Source organism: Dunckerocampus dactyliophorus, chromosome 19, assembly GCF_027744805.1.
Source record: "Dunckerocampus dactyliophorus isolate RoL2022-P2 chromosome 19, RoL_Ddac_1.1, whole genome shotgun sequence".
Classification (NCBI taxonomy): Eukaryota; Metazoa; Chordata; class Actinopteri; order Syngnathiformes; family Syngnathidae; genus Dunckerocampus; species Dunckerocampus dactyliophorus.
The window spans coordinates 17,764,635-17,787,723 of record NC_072837.1 but is presented as its reverse complement, the minus strand read 5'-3'; the positions used below and the strand labels follow the sequence as shown (position 1 = coordinate 17,787,723).

Genomic DNA, 23,089 nt, shown 5'->3' with positions numbered 1-23,089 from the left:
GGAAAAGGCAGAATCCATAAGTGGCAAGGAGTAACTATTGCGGACCGTGATGCTATTGAGCCCCCGGTAATCGATACAGGGCCGTAGAGATTTGTCTATCTTGGCAACAAAGAAAAAGCCCGCCCCCAGTGGCGAGGAAGAGGGTCGAATAAGACCGGCTGCTAGGGAAGAGGAAATGTACTCTTTGAGGGCTTTTTGTTCTGGAGCGGAGATGTTATACAATTTGGCGCTAGGAAATGTGGCGTTAGGGAGTAATTCTATGGCGCAGTCGTACGGTCGATGAGGGGGAAGTGTTTGCGCACGGTCCTTGCTGAACACTTGCTTTAAGTCGTGGTATTCGCTAGGAATTCCTGTAAGATCTATAACTTCCTCTGGGGATATGGAAGAGGGAACATTGGATCGAGCCGAACGGAGACAGTTAGCGTGACAAAACGGGCTCCAACTGGAGACGTGCAATTTGTTCCAATCTAAGAGTGGGTTGTGAAGCTTAAGCCAGGTTAACCCCAGCACTAGTGGTGCGGACTGGGAGGGCATGACATAAAAACGGATGGTCTCGGAGTGGTTACCAGAGAGATGAAGGATAAGCGGTTCGGTTTGGTGTGTAATGGCCGCCAGGAAGCGCCTATCCAAAGACCAGACCTCCTTCTTAGCAGGTAACTTAATCATGCTGATATTATGTTTGAGAACAAACGTAGTGTCCAAGAAACAGTCATCGGCGCCCGAGTCAATAAGTGCGGTTATGTCAATACTTCTCTCTTTTATAATTACTCCCTTAATTTGAAGTCTCTTGAAGGAAACCTCCTCCGCTGTAGTGGCTGAATCATGGAGGTACTCACAGCTCCCCATGGCTGGATGGTCCTCCGTAGCCGGTTGGTTGCTCCTGGATCTTGGCTTTAACTCCGCTGCTGATCCAGAAGTCGATCCTTGGCGACGATGTGGTCGAATGGGGCATTGGAGGAGCCGATGCTCCGGATCTCCACAGTAGAGGCAGAGGTCCAGCTTGCGACGACGTGCTCTTTCCTCGGCGGCGAGGCGTCGTCCCCCAAGTTGCATGGGAACCTCTGGTAGTACGGCCACGGCGTCTCCGATCCCTGGTTCGAGCCTCTGTCCCTCAGGAGATGGTAATGGTATCCTGGTAGGAATTGACAACCTGCCGCCGTATCCCTCCTTGGTGTACTCTCTCACCCTCTCCCTTATGCGGTTCTCTAACTCTATGGCTAAATTGATAAGGCCGTTGAGGGAAGTAGTGTTGTCCTTAGCCACCAGCTCATCTTTAATGTGTACATCGAGTGCTTTGCGAAAAATACTTCGGAGAACGGTATCGGGATACCCACTCTCTACAGCAAGCACTCGGAAATCAATAGAAAAATCTGCCACCGAGCGTCCTTTCTGTTTCATGTCTAGTAGTCGGCTAGCTGCTTCCATTCCCCGAATGGGATGGTGAAAAACCCGTCTGATTTCTTCCAGGAACATAGGTAAGGAGGTGCGTATGGCAGGCATAGATGTGCTCGCAACCATAGCCCACGTAGCGGCTCTACCCGAGAGTAAGCTCATTATGAATGCTACCTTGGATTGGTCCGATGTGTACGTGGTGGGCTGCTGGTCAAAAACGAGGGAACACTGGTGTAGAAACTGGTTGCAGGAGTCCGAATCTCCAGAGAAGCGAGCAGGGTGAGGGATATTAGGCTCTCGCAGCTGATGAGATACAGGTGCGTGTGCAGCTGCGCCATTAGGTGCGTCTAAGGCGTGTGGGGACGTACCGACCTCTGGTGGCGGGTGAGAGGAGGTGCTGGCGAGTCGTAGGTTTAGAGCGTCCATGCCGGCAGATAGGACCGATATGGCCTCCATGATGCCTTGGAGGGTCTTCTCGTGGCCACCGACTAATTGGCCTTGATGTGCCAGGGCCGAGCGGAAGTGCTCCATGTCTGCGGGATCCATTTTGGCCAGATTGTTCTGTCAGGCGTGGTGGGAGCCACGACAGGAATCAGGATCCCAATGCAGACAACCAGAGTCAAAAATAGTAACAAAAATACTTTAATACGAAACAGAAAGAGTCCACAAGGTAAAAGTACAACTAAGGAAAATCCACTAACGGTTAACCAACGAAAAACACTGACAGCAAAAGGCTGTCAGGAACAAAAACCAAAGTACAAACAAAAAACACTGTAGGCAAACCTGACAGGAGATATCTTGGATACAAGGCTGAATGAACAAGCAGGTAAGGGAGCCAGAATGCAGGGTAAGGAACAAGAAGCCGGGCTAAGCGGGAGCAAGGAACAGGAGGTCAGGGAGTCAAGGAGTACAATCTGGCACTGGTAGATTGTTTGGCTGCAGCTTAAGAAGGGAGGAGGTAATGAGCTGCAGGTGTGTGTGATTAGGTCTGGGTCATGTTCAGGGATGTGCTGCAACACAAAAACGGCAGAGGGCAGCAGAGCAGAATGCAGAACATGACATGCAACCAGTAACCTCTGAAATTCTATTGTAAATATTCATGATTAGTATTTCACATTCACATGTTCAAAGTATACAGGTAATCAAAGTAGTTGCTATCATAATTCACTTCAATATGGAAATAAAGATAATTACACATAACTCCTCAATAGTTGTGTACTAGTGAGTACTGGTAATATGGCAGTCACATTAGCTATGTAACGTTCATTAGTTGTGTAGTTGTGTCAATAGTTGTGTACTAGTGAGTACTGGTAATATGTCAGTCACATTAGCTATGTAACGTTCATTAGTTGTGTAGTTGTGTCAATAGTTGTGTACTCGTGAGTGAGTACTGGTAATATGTCAGTCACATTAGCTATGTAATGTTCATTAGTTGTGTAGTTGTGTCAATAGTTGTGTACTAGTGAGTGAGTACTGGTAATATGTCAGTCACATTAGCTATGTAACGTTCATTAGTTGTGTAGTTGTGTCAATAGTTGTGTACTAGTGAGTGAGTACTGGTAATATGTCAGTCACATTAGCTATGTAACGTTCATTAGTTGTGTAGTTGTGTCAATAGTTGTGTACTAGTGAGTGAGTACTGGTAATATGTCAGTCACATTAGCTATGTAACGTTCATTAGTTGTGTAGTTGTGTCAATAGTTGTGTACTAGTGAGTGAGTACTGGTAATATCTCAGTCACATTAGCTATGTAGCATTCATTAGTTGTGTTGTTGTGTCAATAGTTGTGTACTCGTGAGTGAGTACTGGTAATATGTCAGTCACATTAGCTATGTAATGTTCATTAGTTGTGTAGTTGTGTCAATAGTTGTGTACTAGTGAGTACTGGTAATATGGCAGTCACATTAGCTATGTAACGTTCATTAGTTGTGTAGTTGTGTCAATAGTTGTGTACTAGTGAGTACTGGTAATATGTCAGTCACATTAGCTATGTAACGTTCATTAGTTGTGTAGTTGTGTCAATAGTTGTGTACTCGTGAGTGAGTACTGGTAATATGTCAGTCACATTAGCTATGTAATGTTCATTAGTTGTGTAGTTGTGTCAATAGTTGTGTACTAGTGAGTGAGTACTGGTAATATGTCAGTCACATTAGCTATGTAACGTTCATTAGTTGTGTAGTTGTGTCAATAGTTGTGTACTAGTGAGTGAGTACTGGTAATATGTCAGTCACATTAGCTATGTAACGTTCATTAGTTGTGTAGTTGTGTCAATAGTTGTGTACTAGTGAGTGAGTACTGGTAATATGTCAGTCACATTAGCTATGTAACGTTCATTAGTTGTGTAGTTGTGTCAATAGTTGTGTACTAGTGAGTGAGTACTGGTAATATGGCAGTCACATTAGCTGTGTAGCATTCATTAGTTGTGTAGTTGTGTCAATAGTTGTGTACTAGTGAGTACTGGTAATATGTCAGTCACATTAGCTATGTAGCATTCATTAGGGCACACATTTCATGTATTACATCCAGTTAGCATTTGCTATCAAACATTAGCCACATACAAGAATGGAAAATGATGATGCAAAAGACAATGCAGCCCAAGTCAAGGCAACATAATGAAATAAGTTTAAGAAGGCAACGTGGAGAAAACACTGATTTCTGTAGGAGAGTTCATGACGCCAAGCAAAGCCGGTAAATAAGACACTTTTTTTCTACGTAACTAGCCGCTACAAGTGAGCACTTTTATTAGATAGACATCATAGACATCTTACCGCAGAATAATAAAGATGAAAGCTGCATCTTCGTGTGTAGCTTGAAACGCTGCGGGGGAGCAAGCGCCAATCAGGAGGTGAGCTTAATGTCAGCTGACTGATGTCATACGACAACTACAAAAGTGACGTTTACGCGACTGACCCAAACTACCATGGTGATCTACCGGTAGCTCGCGATTGACGTAATGGCCACCCCTGCTCTGACAACATCACCCCTTCTGCACGTAATAATTTCTTGTTTGTGTTTCTCTTGTTAAAGGGGACCTATTATACACATTTCCGGGCCTTTGTATTGAGTTCTGGACTCCTACAGAGCAGCTACACACAATAACACGTACAGAAAGCTTTCCTAGAGTTTCCAGACTCGGCACCTCTTCCAGCAGTGTTTCCTGCCTCCCGCCCATACGGTCTGTGTAATTTATTCCACCCCCCGCCCTCCTCCAGGCACGCCTCCCGCCGAGCCCACTCCACTGTGATTGGTCACTCCCAAGTGCTCCCGAGGACTTCCGGACAGCTGCCGAACCCCATTTAGGACACTGATAAATTGTTACTTACAGCTTGCTCTTCTGACTCTTCACCACAACCAAGTAACGTTGGAAAGGCGTCGCACTTCAGAAACAATTTGGGGGATCCAGCTTCGTATTGGCCCATGTTCACAAAACAGTCCCGTGTGAAGTTCTGCTGACAGATGAGCATCTTTTTCTCTTGCTGGCCGGGAATCAACTCCAACCACTTCTGCGTGACGCTTGCCTCTTTAGGCACACCAGAACAAACATTTCCTGGGAACCATTGCTCGATGTGTGAACACCGTGAACAAAGGGAAGCAGAGCAGGGGCGCTGGGCATGCCAGTATAACGAAGTCCGGGTTGCATTCATGTCAGTGGAACTCAGTTTTAAACTAAAACTATGTAAAACACAGCAGGCAGAGCCGTCCCAAACTGCTTTCTGCAAACCTCATGATCTCATGCGTTGGCATTGTTTAACACGAGATAGGTCTCCTTTAAAATATGACCAAAATGTCTGTGCCGTGTGTGACAACTGCCAAGGAAACAGTATAGTAGTGATTGGCACAAACGATTGTGCCCCACAAATTCTGCCTAGCAACCAGTGACCACACAAATCTGAACAGTAAAAAACAAAGTACACTTAATAACTTTTAGTTTGCACACTGACATAATTGCACAGCTTGCAAGTGAAGAGACTTTACTGCAGTGCACCCGTGTAATTAAAAAAAGTGAATAAACCCAACAACACAATATAATTGAAACATATTTTGTATTTTCCAGCCAAGCGGCAGCCTCCTTTGGGCATTTGTTTTGCATGCAGCAGCCTCAAAATGTCTTATTTTAGATCTAGCACGGCGGAAAATAATCTGCAACGCCTTAAACAGCAACATTAAATGTGTCAAAGCCTCTAAATCTCACATGATGTAGCTGGGTTCATATTGCCTGTTGTGCGTGTGCATGTACTGCATGTGTGTATTCCCTCCCTGGCATCCCTAGCAGGAGCCAAGCTTCTTAAAGAAAACACAACATTGTTTTGTGTGTGCACTCGGTACATTTGCATGACTGTAGGTGTGTGTGTGTGTGTGTGTGTGTGTGTGAGTGATAGTGAGTGGTTGCAATGGCGACAGCCACATGGAAAGACAGATTAGCGTTCATGTCGCAGCATGTGCACTTGTAAACATGACAACCTTTTCATTTTAGCAGGAAACGCTGAAGTAAAATTGGTGGATTTTTTTTCAGCAAGGATGGTGTATTTTTGGAGTGGCTGGGAGTGCATTTTGTGTATGAATAATACAGTGACAATTTTTGACTATTTTTTCTTAATAGGTCCTGCCATCAAGATGCTGCGTGTAATGATTGACATGTAGACCGATTAAAGGTCCTTTATTATGTAAACATTACTTTTTAATGGTCTCCCAAAAGTAATACACACCAAATCCAAATTTTAGGGCCTGTTGAAAAACGTCAAGAATGCACATTTTGCACTGTTGGATCTTAAGGAGGTTCTAAGTAGAGCTTCCAAATTCAAACAAGAAAGAAATGGGAATGCGATTAAAAATGTTTAGAGGAAGCCATTCATTGCAAACAAGCATTAAAGTGAAACAGGCTGCTCATCATCTCATCAAAAGTTACCACCACAACCTTTAAGGCCAAAATGTATTATACAGTATATATTGAATATGATGCAGTGTCAGGTATTCACAGTCATGATCTCTTGATGGCAAAGGCAAAAAAGCTTTCTCTTTGTGCGCGGTGGGACTGTTAAGCTGCATAAGCAAGGCCTCTTGCAGCGCGCCATTGCTGCTGAAGTTGGATGCAGTACGTCATCTCAAACTTAGCCAAACATCCTGAGGCTCATGGAACAAAAAAGTCAGCTGGTAGACCCAAAAAATGAGCTGGAGGAAGACACGGGACCATCCATCCATCTTCTATGCTGCTTGTCGTCACTAGGATCGCGGGTATGCTGGAGCCTATCCCAGCTGACTTGGGGCGAGGGGCGTGTGGTCACCAGCCAATCGCAGGGCAGTAATATAGACAATCATTCACACACACATTCATGGACAATTTCAAATCGCCAATTAACCAAACATGCATGTTTTTGGAATGTGGGAGGAAACTGGAGTACCCGGAGAAACGCACGAGGAGAACATGCAAACTCCTCACAGAGATGCCCATCTCCCTGATCTCCTGACTGTGCGGCCAACATGCTAACCACGAGGCCACCGTGCGGCCACACTCAGCCCAAATGAAGGTAGTTACTGATGCCGAGTGCAGTCCAATAACCATCAGATGCCATCTGCCAGAGGCTTTTAAGAAGAAAAAGTGTCTTCAACGGCCTCATCTCCTTCAAAGCCATAAAACTGCTCATTTGAAATTTGCACGAGAGCACCAAATATGGGACACGGAAAGGTGTTTTTTTCTTATGATGAGAAAAACGTAACCTTGATGGTCCTGATGGCTTCCAACGTTACTGGCATGACAAGGAGATCCCACCTGAGATGTCTTCAATGGAACAATGGAGCTTCAGGTTGTGCAGGGGCGTCAAACGGCAGATGGCTATGTGGAGATGTTGCAGGGGCATCTGTCATGACTGAAGGCCCTCGTCTGTGTGGTAATGACTGGCTTTTTTAACAGGACAAATGCTGTAGTTGGCAAAGGACTTCTTCCAGAACAATAAGCTCACTCTTTTGGACCATCCTGCGTGTTCCCTTCATCTAAATCCAATGGAGAACATTTGGTGATGGATGGCAAGGGAAGTTTAAAAAAATGAAAATCAGTTCCAGACAGTGGATGCCCTCCTTGAAGCCATCTTCACCACCTGCATTCCCACTAGCCTCCTGGAGACACTGGCATCAAGCCTGCCCAAACCCATTTTTCACCTCATTAACAAGATGGCGCAGCTACTCAGTACTGGCTCCCTTTTTCAACATTTTATTTCTATTTTAGGCAGCTTTTGGGGGGCGTTTTGAGCTACGGTTTTAAAACTTTTTTTTGGTCTTAAAACTTTTCATCAGCTGATGAACAGCCTGTTTCACTTTAATGGCTGTTTTTGCCTCACTTCCATTTCTTCCTTTTGCATTTTGAAGCTCTACTTAGAACCTCCTTAGAAAATGTACATTCTTGCAGTTTTTCAACTGGCCTTAAAATTTTAATCAGGAGTGTTATGTGTCCTTAGAGCTGGTTTATGAGCACCAAACATGAGAAAAATCTTATCGGCCTCCACTTTTGATAGAAAAAATGCTCGTTTTTTAAATTCCCTGGTTTTCATGAGCAAAAAAACCCTCCTTCTTCAGGCTTCACTACACATCTTAAAACAGATATGGGAGCTGTAGGTTTGCTCATTGACTTTTTGTTCAGCCTGTTAAAATGTGTAATGGTAGCACTGTAGCTCACATAATTTCATACCTTTTATTGTTGGTAATTAAACAACTCATGTAAGCGATAGTAAGGACTTCTCTTAGCTGTTTTTATTGAATACTTTCCAGTATTTCTGCGATTTATACTGTGATTTATACTGTACATCTTCTCTTCTCAACATTCCCTGCTTCCACGTTGCCCCGCCTTCAAAGTTCCTCGGAGTGCAAAGCTAAAGGGCAGAAAAAAAGTAATGCACCGATAAGTAAAGAAGTATTGAAGTAAAGAAGCGCACCGCAAACGTTGTTGGACACGGTCATGCGCCGCTAGATGGGTGATTAGTGTGAGAGATGATGGTTTTTCTTACATGTGAAGGTTTCAGTTAGCTGGTGAATACCTTCCACACCCTCGTCAACGTCATCGTCGTCCGGGGCCACCAAGCTGGCCGCAAACGTCCACATCAACTCCAACCAGTCGGTGCTCTCCTGCGGGGCGACCACCTCGCTGATGGGGGACCTTATTGGGCGGACGCCTCCTACATGGGAAACTCAAGTCAGGCCAAAGTGTGCATATTTGAATGTGTGATTATTGACTTGACTGCAGGAAAATGTTGGAAGATTTGATGATGGATTGTGTTTGTGCTCGCCTCTGGCCTTCAAACCTCGCTTGGCGATGGCGGGGGGAGGTGGGAGGCCTGAGGGAAAAACAAAGGGGGATAAAATCAGAGCTGCATATTTCAAATCCACACACTAACTATTATGCACAAAATGGATAAAAAAAAGCAGGTGTGCAAAACATCACAATGGTTTTTAATGCATGCTAAGAAGGTGGAATACAGACTCTTTGAAGGAGCTTTAAACGGTCTCATCAACAGGAATTCTTAGTGAAATGGAAAAAAGGACACCTAATAAAGAAGTATTATGTTAATTTGCATCTTCTCCACTAAATGCACCAACAAATATGTATTTTACAGCCCCAACCTAGATGAAAATCAAACAAGTAAATTTATTTTTTTCATTTTAAGTTTGATTTTTTTTTATTTGAAATTATAGCTGTCTTTTACATTTTTTTCTTAATGTTTTGTAATGATGTGCCCTGCGATTGCCTGGCGACCAGTTCAGGGTGTACCCCGCCTCTCGCCTGAAGTCAGCTGGTATAGGCTCCAGCATACCCCTGCGACGCTAATTAGGATAAGCGGTATAGAAAATGGATGTTGTGTAATGTTTTTTAAAATTTTGTAATTTTTGTTATTATGGTTTTATATATATATCTTATAATTATAACATAACTATATAGATTTAAAATTTCAAATGTGTAATAAAAAAAAATTATGTTAATTTTTTCCTTCTAAATTTTTAAGTATTTTTTTAAAATATCTAATTATTATATATATGTCATCAATTACATAACTTATATATAACTGTATAATTATAATATTTACATTTTAAATGTGGAATTGTAATTTTTAATTTTAAATTTTAATTTTAATCTGTGATGAGTTACCTGACTAGGATAAGTAGAAATGAGTCGTATTGTCTTGGGCTTTTGTCACGTCAAAGATGCGTTCAGTGAAATTTGCACATTCATGGTTTTCTTTTTTTCCCCTTCCTCCATGAATTTTGATGATGGGGGGGGGCTCTCTGCCAGCTGGAAGGTCAAGTCTGTCTGTCAAGAGTGGAAGCGAGGTGTGTACTGTTTCATGGACGCTCATAAACAGCTGATTAATGCGATGACATTTCTCTGATTGGCAGACGGAAACACACAAAAGAACCTGATGGATTCTTCACCCATCAGTTCTATTTGTAGTACTACTTCTTTCCAGTTCTATTTGTACTACAACACTCTTTCCAGTTCTATTTGTACTACTACTTCTTTCCAGTTCTATTTGTACTACTACCCTCTTTCCATTTCTATTTGTACTACTACTACTTTCCAAGTCTATGTGTACGACTACTTTCCAGTTTTATTTGTACTACTACCCTTTTTCCAGTTCTATTTGTACTACTACTACTTTCCAGTTCTATTTGTACTACTACTTCTTTCCAGTTTTATTTGTACTACAACACTCTTTCCAGTTCTATTTGTAGTACTACTACTTTCCAGTTCTATTTGTACTACAACACTCTTTCCAGTTCTATTTGTACTACTACCCTCTTTTCCAGGTCTGTTTGTACTACTACTTCTTTCCAGTTCTATTTGTACTACTACTTTCCAGTTCTATTTGTACTACTACTACTTTCCAGTTGTATTTGTAGTACTACTACTTTCCAGGTCTATTTGTACTACAACACTCTTTCCAGTTCTATTTGTACTACTACCCTCTTTCCAGTTCTATTTGTACTACTACTACTTTCCAGTTCTATTTGTACTACAACACTCTTTCCAGTTCTATTTGTACTACTACTTCTTTCCAGTTCTATTTGTACTACTACTACTTTCCAGGTCTATTTGTACTACAACACTCTTTCCAGTTCTATTTGTACTACTACTTCTTTCCAGTTCTATTTGTACTACAACACTCTTTCCAGTTCTATTTGTACTACTACTACTTTCTAGTTCTATTTGTACTACAACACTCTTTCCAGTTCTATTTGTACTACTACTACTTTCTAGTTCTATGTGTACTACTACCCTCTTTCCAGTTGTAATACTTCTCTTGTCTGATGCAACACAGGCAGAAATCAAGTCAACATCCGCATGAGAACTGAAGTCCACATGCATATAAGACATGATTGTCATGGTTCTCATGGCAATTTTTTGGGAGGTGTCTGATGCGTTGGGCTAGTCGCCGCCCGTCACCAAGAGCTGTCGTCCACCTTCTTTTGCCTCGCGTGTTTACACAGCGCCTTTTTGTGTGCGATATCCTCTCTGTGACAAGCATGCGGGTCAGAAAAAGTAAATACAGCATCCAACTCTTGGAAAAAAAACCCAAAAAAAAACTCTTCAAATGTGACAGTTCCATCACACAGAAAGAAAAATACATTTGCAACACTCCACATGCGCTATGGATTGGGTTAATCACGTTACTTCCTCAAAACGGTGGCCCTGGGCTGTGCGGTTATTTACTCAACTTCATGAGGACCCGGCGTTTATTTGGGACTAATTTGCCAATTTGAGAGGAAGACTTCATTTGTTCAACATATCCGGATTTTTGAATGGTATTTCTTCTTGAATTGAGTATGGAGAGTATCTCGGGACATGATATTTTGCCAACAATGGTGATAACATCACGATATAGCAATTAAGGGAAGTCATTTCGATATGTGAGTGTCACAATACAATACAGCAGTTATGCAATCATTTATATGTTATAGGAAAATAACATGCCATGTGTCACAACTACCCGTTATGATATTTTGCCAATGATGACAATAATATCACTATACCATACAGCGATTACTGTACGCAACAATTGATATAACAATATGATGGGAAAATAACATACAATATAAAACAACTAAGTTAACATTTACAATATTTCGCTAATGACGATATCACTATACCATACAGCGATCGTGCAATAATTGACACGGGAAAATGTTAAAATTACAATTACAATATTTTTCCAATGATGACGATACTATCACGATGCGATACATCAATTACGCAATAATTGATATGGGAAAATAACATGCCATGTGTAACAACTACCAATTACGACGTTTTGATAACGATGGCGATAACATGACACGACACAGCGATTACGCAATCATTTCTATATTATAGGAAAATAATCTACAATGCGTTAAAACTAACAATTGCAATATTTTGCCAACGTTGATGATACTATCACAGTATGACAGTGTTTACGCAATAATTTATATATTATAGGAAAATAACATACAGTATATACATTTAACAATAAATTAATAACAATTAACAACTAACGATTACAATGTTTCGGCAACAATGATGATATCACAGTACCACATAGCAATTAGGCGATATTTGATATATAATGCAAAAATAACATACAATATATAACAACTACCAAATACGATATTTTGACAGTGATGACTTTAGTATCATGATATAATAACAGCGATTACACAATAACTGACATGGGCAAAAAAAAAACTGTCACAACTACCAATTACGATATTTGCCACAATGGTATCATGATACCATACAGCAATTACGCATTATTGTATGTATTATGCAAAAATAACACAATAAGCCACAACTACCAAATATATTTGCCAACGATATCATAATACCATACAGCGATTACGCAATATTTTATATATTATGGGAAAAACTACCAATTACGATATTTTGCCAACAATGGTGATATTATGACGGTACAATAGAGTGATTGTAACAATTGATTGATAATGGTAAAATAACATACGAAGTGGAACAACTAACAATTACGATATTTTGCCAACAATGGTGATATTATCACAGTACAATAGAGTGATTGTAATAATTGATGGATAACGGTAAAATAACATACGATGTGTAACAACTAACAATTACGATATTTTGCCAATGATAGGGATAGTATCATGATACGATTACGCAATAATTGATATATCATGGGAAAATACAAATACCATACAATGTGTAACAACTACCAATTACGATATTTGCCAATGACAATAATATCACCATACCATACAGCGATTATGCAACACTTAATATATTACATTGGTTATGCAATTTTATATAAAAGGAAAATAACATGCAATATGCAAGCATTATGATGTGTAACAACCAATTCCGTTGTTTTGCCAACTATGACGATGGTATCACAAGACCATGTAGGCCACTATTTGAGGCTAGATGTTATCTTGTTATCTTGTTCAACATGCAAGCAAGCAAGCAAAGTGGTCCAAGTGTACAGTCGGTGTTTTTACCAGGAGATAAACACACGGGGTCATCGCAGTATGACGTGTACTCTTTTGGGGGTGGGGTTGAATGGCAGGTGACGGACGGCGTGAGGATGGAGAAGGCATGAATGGGTGAAGGAAGAGGAGGAGAGGAGTTAAGAGATGAGTGTTTGAAACACATGACGAAATAAATGAGGAATTGATGGAAAGGGACGCCACCACGGACGGCACGTTTACGACAACTTTGTATAATGTATAATTTATAGAAAATAATTTGAAATACTTTTAATTAAAAATATATATTTTTGAATTATTTTTGTTATGATTAAATAAAAAAAAAAAAAGGTTTAGCCCCGAACTGCAACTAACAGCCCAGAGGCCATTTATCGCCTGGTACTGTTTTTTTATTGGCCCGCAGCACATTCTAAAATATCATTTGACAAGAAAACTAAAAAACAAAATCAGTCATTTTATAAGAATAAAGTCCAAATATTAAGACAAAAAATTGCAATATAATGGGGAAAACTTTAGGAGAATAATGTCGTAATATTATGAGGAAAAATAACATCATTTTAGTAGCATAAAGTTGAAATATTAAAGACATTTTACTAAAGTTGTAATATGAGAAACAAAACAAGTCATTTTTGGAAAATTGGTTACAGAAAAGGTTATGTTACAAGAATAAAGTAAAATAATAAAGTAAAATATTATGGGAATAAAGTCATAATATTAGGAGGAGGAGAAGACGTTGAAATAGTTGGAAAATGGAAAAAAAATAAATAAATTGAAAAAATAACTACATTTTATGAGAATAAAGTCAAAATTTTACAGAAAGTAAATTCACAAAAATGTTGAAATATTTTGAAAACCCCGCGAGAAAAAAGAGCAAAAACCAAAGTTGATAATAATTCTAATTATTGTTTTTTTTTACCTACAGTATATGACAAACCTTAGCATATCTACATGTGTTGCTTTACAAAATAGCAAAGTGGCGAAGGTAGATTTCTTCAGGTAGAAAGAACACCAGATGGTTCTGCAAGCAAGCGTGCCTCCTCCAGCATATGTTTCATTATCACTAACGACATAATCGAGCTGCTTTGAAGTGCGCCGTCATGATGCCGTCTAACGCTTGAAAAGGAGCTCTTGACTCCCGCGTTTTAATTAATCAAGTGCCTTGCCTTTGCCTGTTATCCTGTGAGGACGCAAGTAATTAAAAATGCGATCATAAAAATCTAATGACATTTGATAACTTGAGAAAATGAAGTGACGGAAGCTACGGACGTGTAACACTCGGAGTAATGTCGGCGTTTTTATTGGAACACTCGCCGTCTTATTAGCGCGCCGGCGGGTGGTCTTTCCATCAATTGAGTGATTCGGCTCGATGTAGCCAGCGGCGCTACATAAACCGTCGGCTATTAATGGGAATTAACAGAAACCGGTTGAGATTGTTAACATGATGATGTCCACTTTTGAAGTCTGCTTCAAAAATGTCCGAAGCTGCTCATGAAAATGGTCTCATTAAAGATGACATTTTAGAAAAAGGGTGTTGTAAAGCACTGGGACGAAGATGAAGGTGGAATCGTGTCACCTGCAAGCGTTTTGTAGTCGAGCAGGTCAAAGAGAACGACGGCCACAGCTGACCACGTGATGACGAGAGCCACCACCAGCAGCCACGCCATGGGCGAGCTGAAGGTCAGGATGATGTCGTCTAAAAACGTCCTCTGATTGGCTCTTGGAGGAGGGGCCATGTCCCCGCCGCTGCTCATTGGTGAAGAGGGCTAGAAAAAGGTAGCAGAAATGCGACAATAAGTAATTCATACTAGAGACGTTTTTACTGAATGGGGACTCGGGGGTACTCGTGTCCGTTACCTCATTGACGTACACAGTCCTTGTACTACTAACCCTGTGTACTACTAACTTCATTAAAACAGGAAACCAAGCGACATGCCACTAATGATTGTACAACTCTGCCTCAAAGCAACTCTTCTTGTCTCACCCGAGCTGAATCACGGAATCATGGACAGCGCGCTTCTTTAAAATAAATAAATAAAATAAATAAATAAATAAATAATATATATATATAATATTATTAAATAAAAAATAAGTAAAATATATATAAAATATATAAAATATATGTATATAAAATATATATATATATTTTTGGTTTATATTAATATATTATTTTTATATTATTAAATAAAAAATAAGTAAAATATATATAAAATATATAAAATATAATATATATAATTTTTTAAAAATATTAAATAAAAATATGAAATTTATTTTTTAAAATATAAATATATAAATATATAATGATATTTTTAATATTTTATATATTTTATATATATTTTACTTATTTTTTATTTAATAATATAAAAATAGTATATTAATATAAACCAACAAAAAAACAGACAAGTGTCACTGAATCACATTTCTTTTTTAGTTATTTATTTTAGAATTGTGATATAATTGTTCTTTTTTAATATCCATCCATTTTCTATGCCGCTTCTCCTCATTAGGGTCGCTGGAGCCTACCCCAGCTGACTGAGCGACAGGCGGGGTACACCTTGGACTGGTCTGTTGTTTTGACTGGTCTGCATGTTTTTAGAATGTAGGAGGAAACTGGAGTACCCGAAGAAAATCCACGCACATGCAAACTCCACACAGATGCCCAAGGGAGAATCGAACCCAGGTCTTCCCCATCTCCAGACTGTGACTGCTAACTAGCTAACATGCTGACTAGACCACTAGACCACCGTGCGGCCCTTCTTTAATAAAGTAATATAATATAAAAAAAATCAAAAGACTCTAGTTACACGCTCTATGACTGACTGGTGACTCGGGTGAACTGAGGACCCGATTCACTTCAGTTAGTGGCTCATAAGAACTTCAGCGAGTGGCTCATATGAACTTCAGCCAGTGAAAGGAATAGAACAAAATATACCACTGATAGGGATGGATACCTTTAACATTTGAACCGATACGGTATCAATACCTGGTACCTGGTAGAGGTAACCACGGCTGGGATCGAATGAAAGAACGGTTCGCGATTTGCCTCATTCCGTGTGGAAGTGGTTAAGTTTTTAGGTTCTTTGTCCTTCCTCCCCACTTACTTTGAAACACTTTAAATTTGAAACACTTTTGAGTTTAGAATAAGTAAATTAAGAGGAGAAGCGCTATAGAAAATGGATGGATGGATGGAAGAGGCTGACTAGTTAGCTTGCGATGCTAGCAGCACCCGTCTTGTTATGTCCCTGCAGTGATCCTGCTGCCTGCGTAATGTGACAAAGAAAAATAAGAGTTGTAAAAGTGACTATAGGAGTGTTATTTCGTGTCTACAGGAAATGAAAATTCACTTTCACTGGAACCAATTAACCGCGATAAACGAGGGATTACTGCAGGTGAAAATTGTATGATTTCTTCTAAACCAAGCGTATTTGTTTAAGTGAACTCGACGATCAAGATACAAATATTTGCAAAAAGACTGCTGGCTCAACAATAATGCACCGTAGTGGTAAATTCCTGCAGCGCTGGCTTTGCAGGTAATGTCAAACACTGAATAAATCTAAGACACTTAAAAACTTATTTAAAAAAATAAAATAAAAGCAGTCAGAGGAGATAAGGCCTTAAACATCTTTTGTGCATTTAGCAATACAGTCCTCCCTTGTTTATAGCGGTTAATTGGTTCCAGCGCTAACGGCAATAAATACATTTCCATGATATATAGTAGGATCCAATGTTAATAAATGGAATATTTTCATAGTTCGTGCATAGAAAACCTGTTTATGACTGTCTAAATACGCTTTTAACATTATTAGAGCCCTTTAGACATGAAATAACACCCCTATATCTTCACACTCCTATTCTTTGTTTACAACACATTGCTCAGCTCTTTTGGGCGCCACACTCGGGAGGCGACATTACCTCTACTCCATTGATTTTCAGTGGAACCTGCGCAATAGGTTTATCGCGATTATCGCGTGTCACCGCCCAGCCAAGCGACACCCAAAATTCGTGCGTGTGAAAGTTTGTGTTTGTGTGTGTCACGCGATGCGATCCCAGAAAGTTGAAAAATGTTAAACTTTTCATCACTGTCGCCCAAACGACGACCAATCAGCGGGAGTTTCATTGATCGACCAATGAGCGGACAGGCTGCTAATTAGTACTCTATGCTTGCCGTGTCAGATTTTTTATTTGACATTCCTAAAAAAATATATAGCGATATAAAGAAAAAGCATCAGCGCACAATTGGCTCTGGATGTGAACTCCATGCTCACCGGTGTAACTGGCCTCAGCCGCTCACCGCCTCCCGTGTGCATGGTTTGCTACGCGTTGGCGATGAGTTTCGCCAATCGGAGGCGTTAGTCGCCTCCCGTGTGTGGCGCCCATTGTACTGCAGGAACTCGAGACGGTCGCTAGCTAGCGAGCTGGGGAGCTAACCAGTTAGGCTTGAATTTATTTCTTCCAAACTTCAGAAAATGCACCACTTGCACACAGAATGGGAGGAGATTAATGTAATCATGTAACATGTAAAGTAATCTAACGAGTCTCATTACTGATTGCATTACATTACTGATGCCTAGTGACCACAATACTACATGTAACTTGTCTTTCAATATTTTTGGACTAATGGGCCATAGTCAACCACGAAACAGTGATCATTTATTAATTAGCTATTTTTTGAAAAACCGCGATGTGGCGAGAGAGCGATATTCCAACCATTTTCGATATAGCGAAGAACGACTATTTAGATTTATCGCTGATTGGCATGAAAGATGCCAGCCATGGTTTGTTTATCGTGATTGTTTGGCATTTAAGTTAGTCAAATGCAACATTACCATTAATAACCGCCGTCATTTGCGTGTTTAACATTCACTATGATACTAGCCGCATAGCTAGGAGGCCAGTATCTGATGAAAAATGGCATCAAAACTGAGGAAAGAAATGCCGTGTTCGGTCCATATTGACATCTCAAGTACTTTCAGAAATACACAAAATTTGAACGTGGTCCGAATGCAACTGTGACCTATGTTCTGTGCACAAATACCAGCGAGTATTCGTAACATACACATGACAGTAGCCTCTGTGGCCACCAGAGGGCAGAGCTGCAATGACTTGATGACCGGTGCTTGACATGATTTACATAGGAGATGGCAGGCCTGTTCGCTGTAAGGTCATATGTTGTTGTTGTTGTTGTGTGAGTGTTAGCGTTCGGGTTGATTAAAGCACGCAGCAGCTGTTTGCTCGCCGGGGCGTCGGTGAATCACCCGAGCGTGTGCTGCTTTGTGCGGCGACGAAAATCAGAGCCACCAGGCAGAGAGATGAGCCGGGGATGAAGAGCGGGAGAGAGACGCAGACCAAGATCCCCCGAGGTGATTTGGAGATTGAATTCCATGTTTGCTTTGTGGACTCGCGGCTCGACAACATCAATGACTCGAAATAAAAAGTGTTTTCTTTTTTCCACACACGCTGCTTATCTGAACATGCAAAGTGCAGACTTAGCTGCAAGAGGCTTCTCTTAAGGCATTGTACATTACTATACATTACTATACTATACTATACTATACTATACTATACTATACCAGGAGTGTCCAAACACCCACACCATATTCTAAAATTATAATTGAACAAGAAAACTAAAACAGCCTGAATGGAACAATCAACAGTAATTTTACAAAAAAGGAAAGTCAAAATATCAAGAAAAAAAGAAACAGAATAACGTAATATTATGAGAAAAAAAATCATTTTAGTTGTAAAAATTTGAAATATTAAAGACAAAATGTTTTTTTTTTTAAAGAGAAACAAAACAAAGATGATAAATTTGGTTGGGGAAAAAGTAATAATGTTATGAGAATATAGTAGAAATATTATCGGAATAAAGTCATATTTACAAGAGGAAAGAAATTTACAAGAAGAAAGTTGGAAAATTTTTAAAAACAGCAGAAATGCAAAAAAACGGCTGTAATTTTACGTGAACCGTCATTTCAGTAGCATTAAAGTTGAAATATTCAAGAAAAATGATGTTAATTTTTTAAAATCGTAATATTATGACAAACAAAAAAAATAAAAAAAAAAAAAAGTTCATATATGTTACAACAATAAAGTCAAAATAATACAGGAATAAAGCCATACAAGAGGAACATTTACAAGAAGAAAGTTGAAATAGTTGGACAATTTAAAAAAGCAGTTGTAATTTTATGAGAATTAAGTCAAATCATCGTATTCTAACGAGAAAAAAGTCACAATTTTCCGAGAATAAACTGGTAATATGAGGAACAATAATGTCATTGTAGTAAAACAGAGTTGAAATATTAAAAGAAAAAACAACGTATTTTTTAAAAAGTCGTAATATGAGAAACAAAACAAAATGAAGTTGTTTGGAAAATTAAGATGAGGAGAAAAAAAGAGCAAAGTTGATACTAATAATAGGCTTTCTCAGCCGTATCACAAAGCCGAGATGGCAGTTTTCTTCTTGAAATACTACAGAAGTTATTTGTCCCTCGCTGGCCCCTATACTACTCTTTCTGCAGGGTAAAAAATGCCATTTGTTCCCATGGAATCTTTGTAGCATGTCCTACAAAGCACATTTTGGGTTGTGCTTCGTAGACATGCTAGCATACACGTAATACAAAAATCAAGTTTCATAATCATTTTAAGCAAGTGGTCAATGACTTAAGGACGATTTGTCCCGCTTGTGTCCCCTCGGAGATGTTTTGCATGATGGCGTCCATGTTTTTCAACCAATCTTGCTCAAATGTTACACCCTTGTGCACGTCAGTCCCCTGAAGGTGTGTACCAAATTTTGTGACAATTGGGCGAAATACCTGAAATTTACAGTGGCTGTTCTGTTGAGCTGTGAGAGAAATTTATTGTCAAGCCGTTTAATTTAAACAGCGCCACCATGTGGTGCATTTGTCTGAGAAATAATAGCAAAGGCAGCACCGTAGGGGTGCTTGTTTTGACAAACGCTCACCCTTTTGTGTGCAGCCGTTCAGGAATAGAAGCAATAAATTGGTTCCTGGTGTCAAAGGTCACCATTTGCAGTTTGTCTGACACTATGGCTGCCTAACGCTGTGTATTGTTTGCAGCAATAAAAATGTGGTTTAGATTGAGGCTTGAAAGTCCACGGAGCTGACCTTTTCATGTTGCTGCATTGATAACCTCCACATCAATTTTAAACGTGTTGTCACCCACGCTAGCGGTCGAGCTGTGCGTGTATGCTATAGGAAAGCTGCACAATGATCCAGCGGCGCTCCGACAGCGGCCGTATCGACTCACTGCAGGTGAAAGAGTCACGACGGCTGCCTTCACGGTGAATCGGAAAAGGCCAACAAGCGCTTTTCAGTCGCCAAAAGTCTGACCTGCTCGTACTGTCGGGCTTTCAAAGGAGCACCTGTTGGCACAACAACTGCTGACCACGGGATTAGAAGGACGCGGGTGAGGGCTATTTACTGGCCGGGATTAATGCCGCATCGTTGTAGACAGTAGACCGATTTTTAAGACTTATTAGAGATCATATGGGCTATTTGGTGGGAGCACCTGCTTCTCACCAATAGTGGTTTGGTTCCTTCATTTTATTTCATGTTTATTTGTGTGCAATTTCCTGTTTCCAGGGGTGTTTGGCAACACATCTCCACATGAATTAGTGCCTCAAATCCCAAGGGTGAAAATACAAATATTATACTGTAATACAACCACCCTCTAAAAAGAGAAAAAAAAGTAAAATATGGACAGCAATCCCTCGTTCATCGCAGTTAATCGGTTTCCTTATTTATAAATGAAATATTTTCATAGTTAGAGCTTCGAAAACCTGCTTATGACCTTCTAAATGGGCTTTTTAACATTAGAGCCCTCTAGAAATAACACCTCATAGTCACCTTTAAACTCCTATTGCCCAATATAGTAGACATAATAAGAGAAAATAAGACATACAGTCGTCCCACGCAATATCACGGTTCGATTATCGCTTCCTCGATAGGCCTCGTTTTTTTCAGAAATGAATAAATGATGGCTGTTGGAGGACTACGGTCTGTCATTAGTCAAAGCATAATGAAGTACAAGTGATATGTAGCATTCTGGTCACCAGGCAGCAGTTATGACACAAAACATTGAGACATTACCTAACATGACTTTACCTTAACACTGCACGAAGTCATGAAGTCAGCCATGGCACGGCCGACATGATAGGGTGAAAAAAAGTTATCCTCCCATCTCGTGTGGAAGTGGTGAGGTTTTGGCTTAAGTTTTTAAGAAATTTGAGGCTAACTGGTTAGCTTGCTAGCTTGTTAGCTAGCGGCCATCTCGAGTCCCTGCAGCAGAAGAGTTGCAATGTGGTGTAAACAATGAATAATAGGATTGTGTTATTGCATGTCAACAGGGCTCTAATAATATTAACAACAGTATTTAGAAAGTCATAAACAGGTTTTCTATACTCTAACTACAAAAATACTCCATTTATTAACATTGGAGCCTACATCGTGAAAATTGAACATGGTCGGGTCTGGAACCAATTAACCGCTTTAAACGAGGGACGACTGGAAAGACTGTAACGAAAAGAAAATTTACAAAGATTATTTAAGAAGAAAGTTGAAATATTTGGAAAATAAAAAAAACAAGCAAAAATGGGAAAAAAAATAGCAAAGAGTGAAGTTGATACTACCGTAAGCACTTTACCAAAAATCAAAGAGGCAAAGTTGCATCATTTCACTTTTCACTATGTGGCCCTTGCTGTAAAAAATGTGGACACCCGGGGGTTAACCGAGCTCAGACACCAGAGCCTGATAGCACTGAAATAGAGAGATTAGAAAGTTTTGCAAAAGTTACCGCGTTTGCCGCGTGGTCGTTCATTAACATAAAAAATGTGTCAAAACCTTTGCTCAGTATTGTAATGTAAGCGTAGGTAGCAGGGCATGAGAGAATGTTTGTGTGTGGAAGCCAGGATTCCATGAAAAAAACTATTGGATCTTAATATTTAGTGAAGGTTTGATTAATGCAGTGAATTGTTAGTTTTGGTTGCTGTGGGAGGCAATCAGTGTGCACCGGCTGTTGTCGTAACACGTGAGTCACGGTGCCGCCCACCTCCAGCTTTGTGTTTACGCCAGCGAAGCTGACGTGGTGTAAAAATGCAACAGACTTGGTCCACTTATTGCAAAAAAACCCCAAATCTCTCCTCCTCTTAACATTAAAGTGCTGCATTCGATATTTGAATATTGGCAAAACACATCTAATTGAATTGCCTGCAACATCGTTCAGGAGCACTTTTCCACCTAATAAAGTTCCCCTCTCGTGTCAGCTAAATGGTAATTACATTGCAAAGGAGTTCTCAGCAGCAGATCATTATTTGTGAAGTTGAGCCAGAGTGAAATGGATTTGTCTGTATTTTTTTACTGTACCTTGGACTTGGAGCTGGCTTGGCTCGCCATCAGTCACTTCAAAGGCTCGCAAAGCACAGTGTTACCATAGAAACAAGCATGAACGTCATTAAATCCTTTTTTTACGTTACGGAAAAAGATGGCTGACATCCGGCAGCAAAAAAAACCAACAACTCGATCACAGCTGTTCTAAAAATACCACAACCTTCGCCACAGGAACAAAACACATTTCTTTTGATTGTTCCTGATAGTTCCCAAAGTGTTTGCTTCACTCCAGGCAGCGCTTGTTAGTTTCACTTTGTAGCTGGAGAGTGAGGGTCACCCTTTCAGTCACCCGACCTCCCCCTTCGCAGCGTCCAAAATAGAGACAGAAAAACTGGGGAGGCATGGGTTGGGGTGGGGGCGGCGGAGGACAAGGTGAAGAGATGGAAAGGACAAAAAGTAAAAAAAAGAAGTGAACTCCAGAGGAGCTAATTGATCATCTTAGAAGTAGAATGACACTCAGTTAGCGGGCTGCTTCCTGGTTTGATGAGGATGATGTAAGATCATTTTGATTCAAGGGGAGTTGGAAATATGACTATTGTGACTGAAACAAAAAAGGACACATTTGTCTGTCTGTGTTTGTCGATTCGTGCTACTTCCTGGTTAATGGACAAACAGGTTTTTACCATTTTGGATTCTCAGGAGGGGTTGTGACATCGCAATCGGACTCAAATGGAAAAAGTGGACAATTCCTATGAAAAAGTAGAAAAAAACCCCTTCCTGGCTCTTGGAGAAACACGTAAGACAACAAGATTGTACCATTTTTGATTCTGGAGCAAGAGGATACATCATAGTTGTGACTGAAACAACAACAGTGGACGACT

General features: G+C 40.1%; 1 protein-coding gene across 3 annotated transcripts in view; it reads right to left on the bottom strand.

Moving 5' to 3' along the window:
• Window positions 1–7,814: 7,814 nt before the first annotated feature.
• The window catches only part of LOC129172563 (triadin-like), a 40,228-nt gene continuing 24,953 nt past the window's right edge, over window positions 7,815–23,089 (bottom strand). The window contains exons 1-5 of one of the 3 annotated variants that reach the window (XM_054762444.1): window positions 22,245–22,570; window positions 14,441–14,630; window positions 8,667–8,714; window positions 8,388–8,555; window positions 7,815–8,252 (exon numbers count right to left, since the gene is read on the bottom strand). In XM_054762444.1, coding sequence (XP_054618419.1) covers window positions 8,230–8,252; window positions 8,388–8,555; window positions 8,667–8,714; window positions 14,441–14,630; window positions 22,245–22,274 — 459 coding nt within the window. In that variant the 5' untranslated portion in view covers window positions 22,275–22,570 and the 3' untranslated portion in view covers window positions 7,815–8,229. Of the gene's footprint in view, window positions 8,253–8,387; window positions 8,556–8,666; window positions 8,715–14,440; window positions 14,631–22,244; window positions 22,571–23,089 lie in introns of those variants that run through there. The other 2 variants (XM_054762446.1, XM_054762445.1) reach the window with 2 other exon arrangements.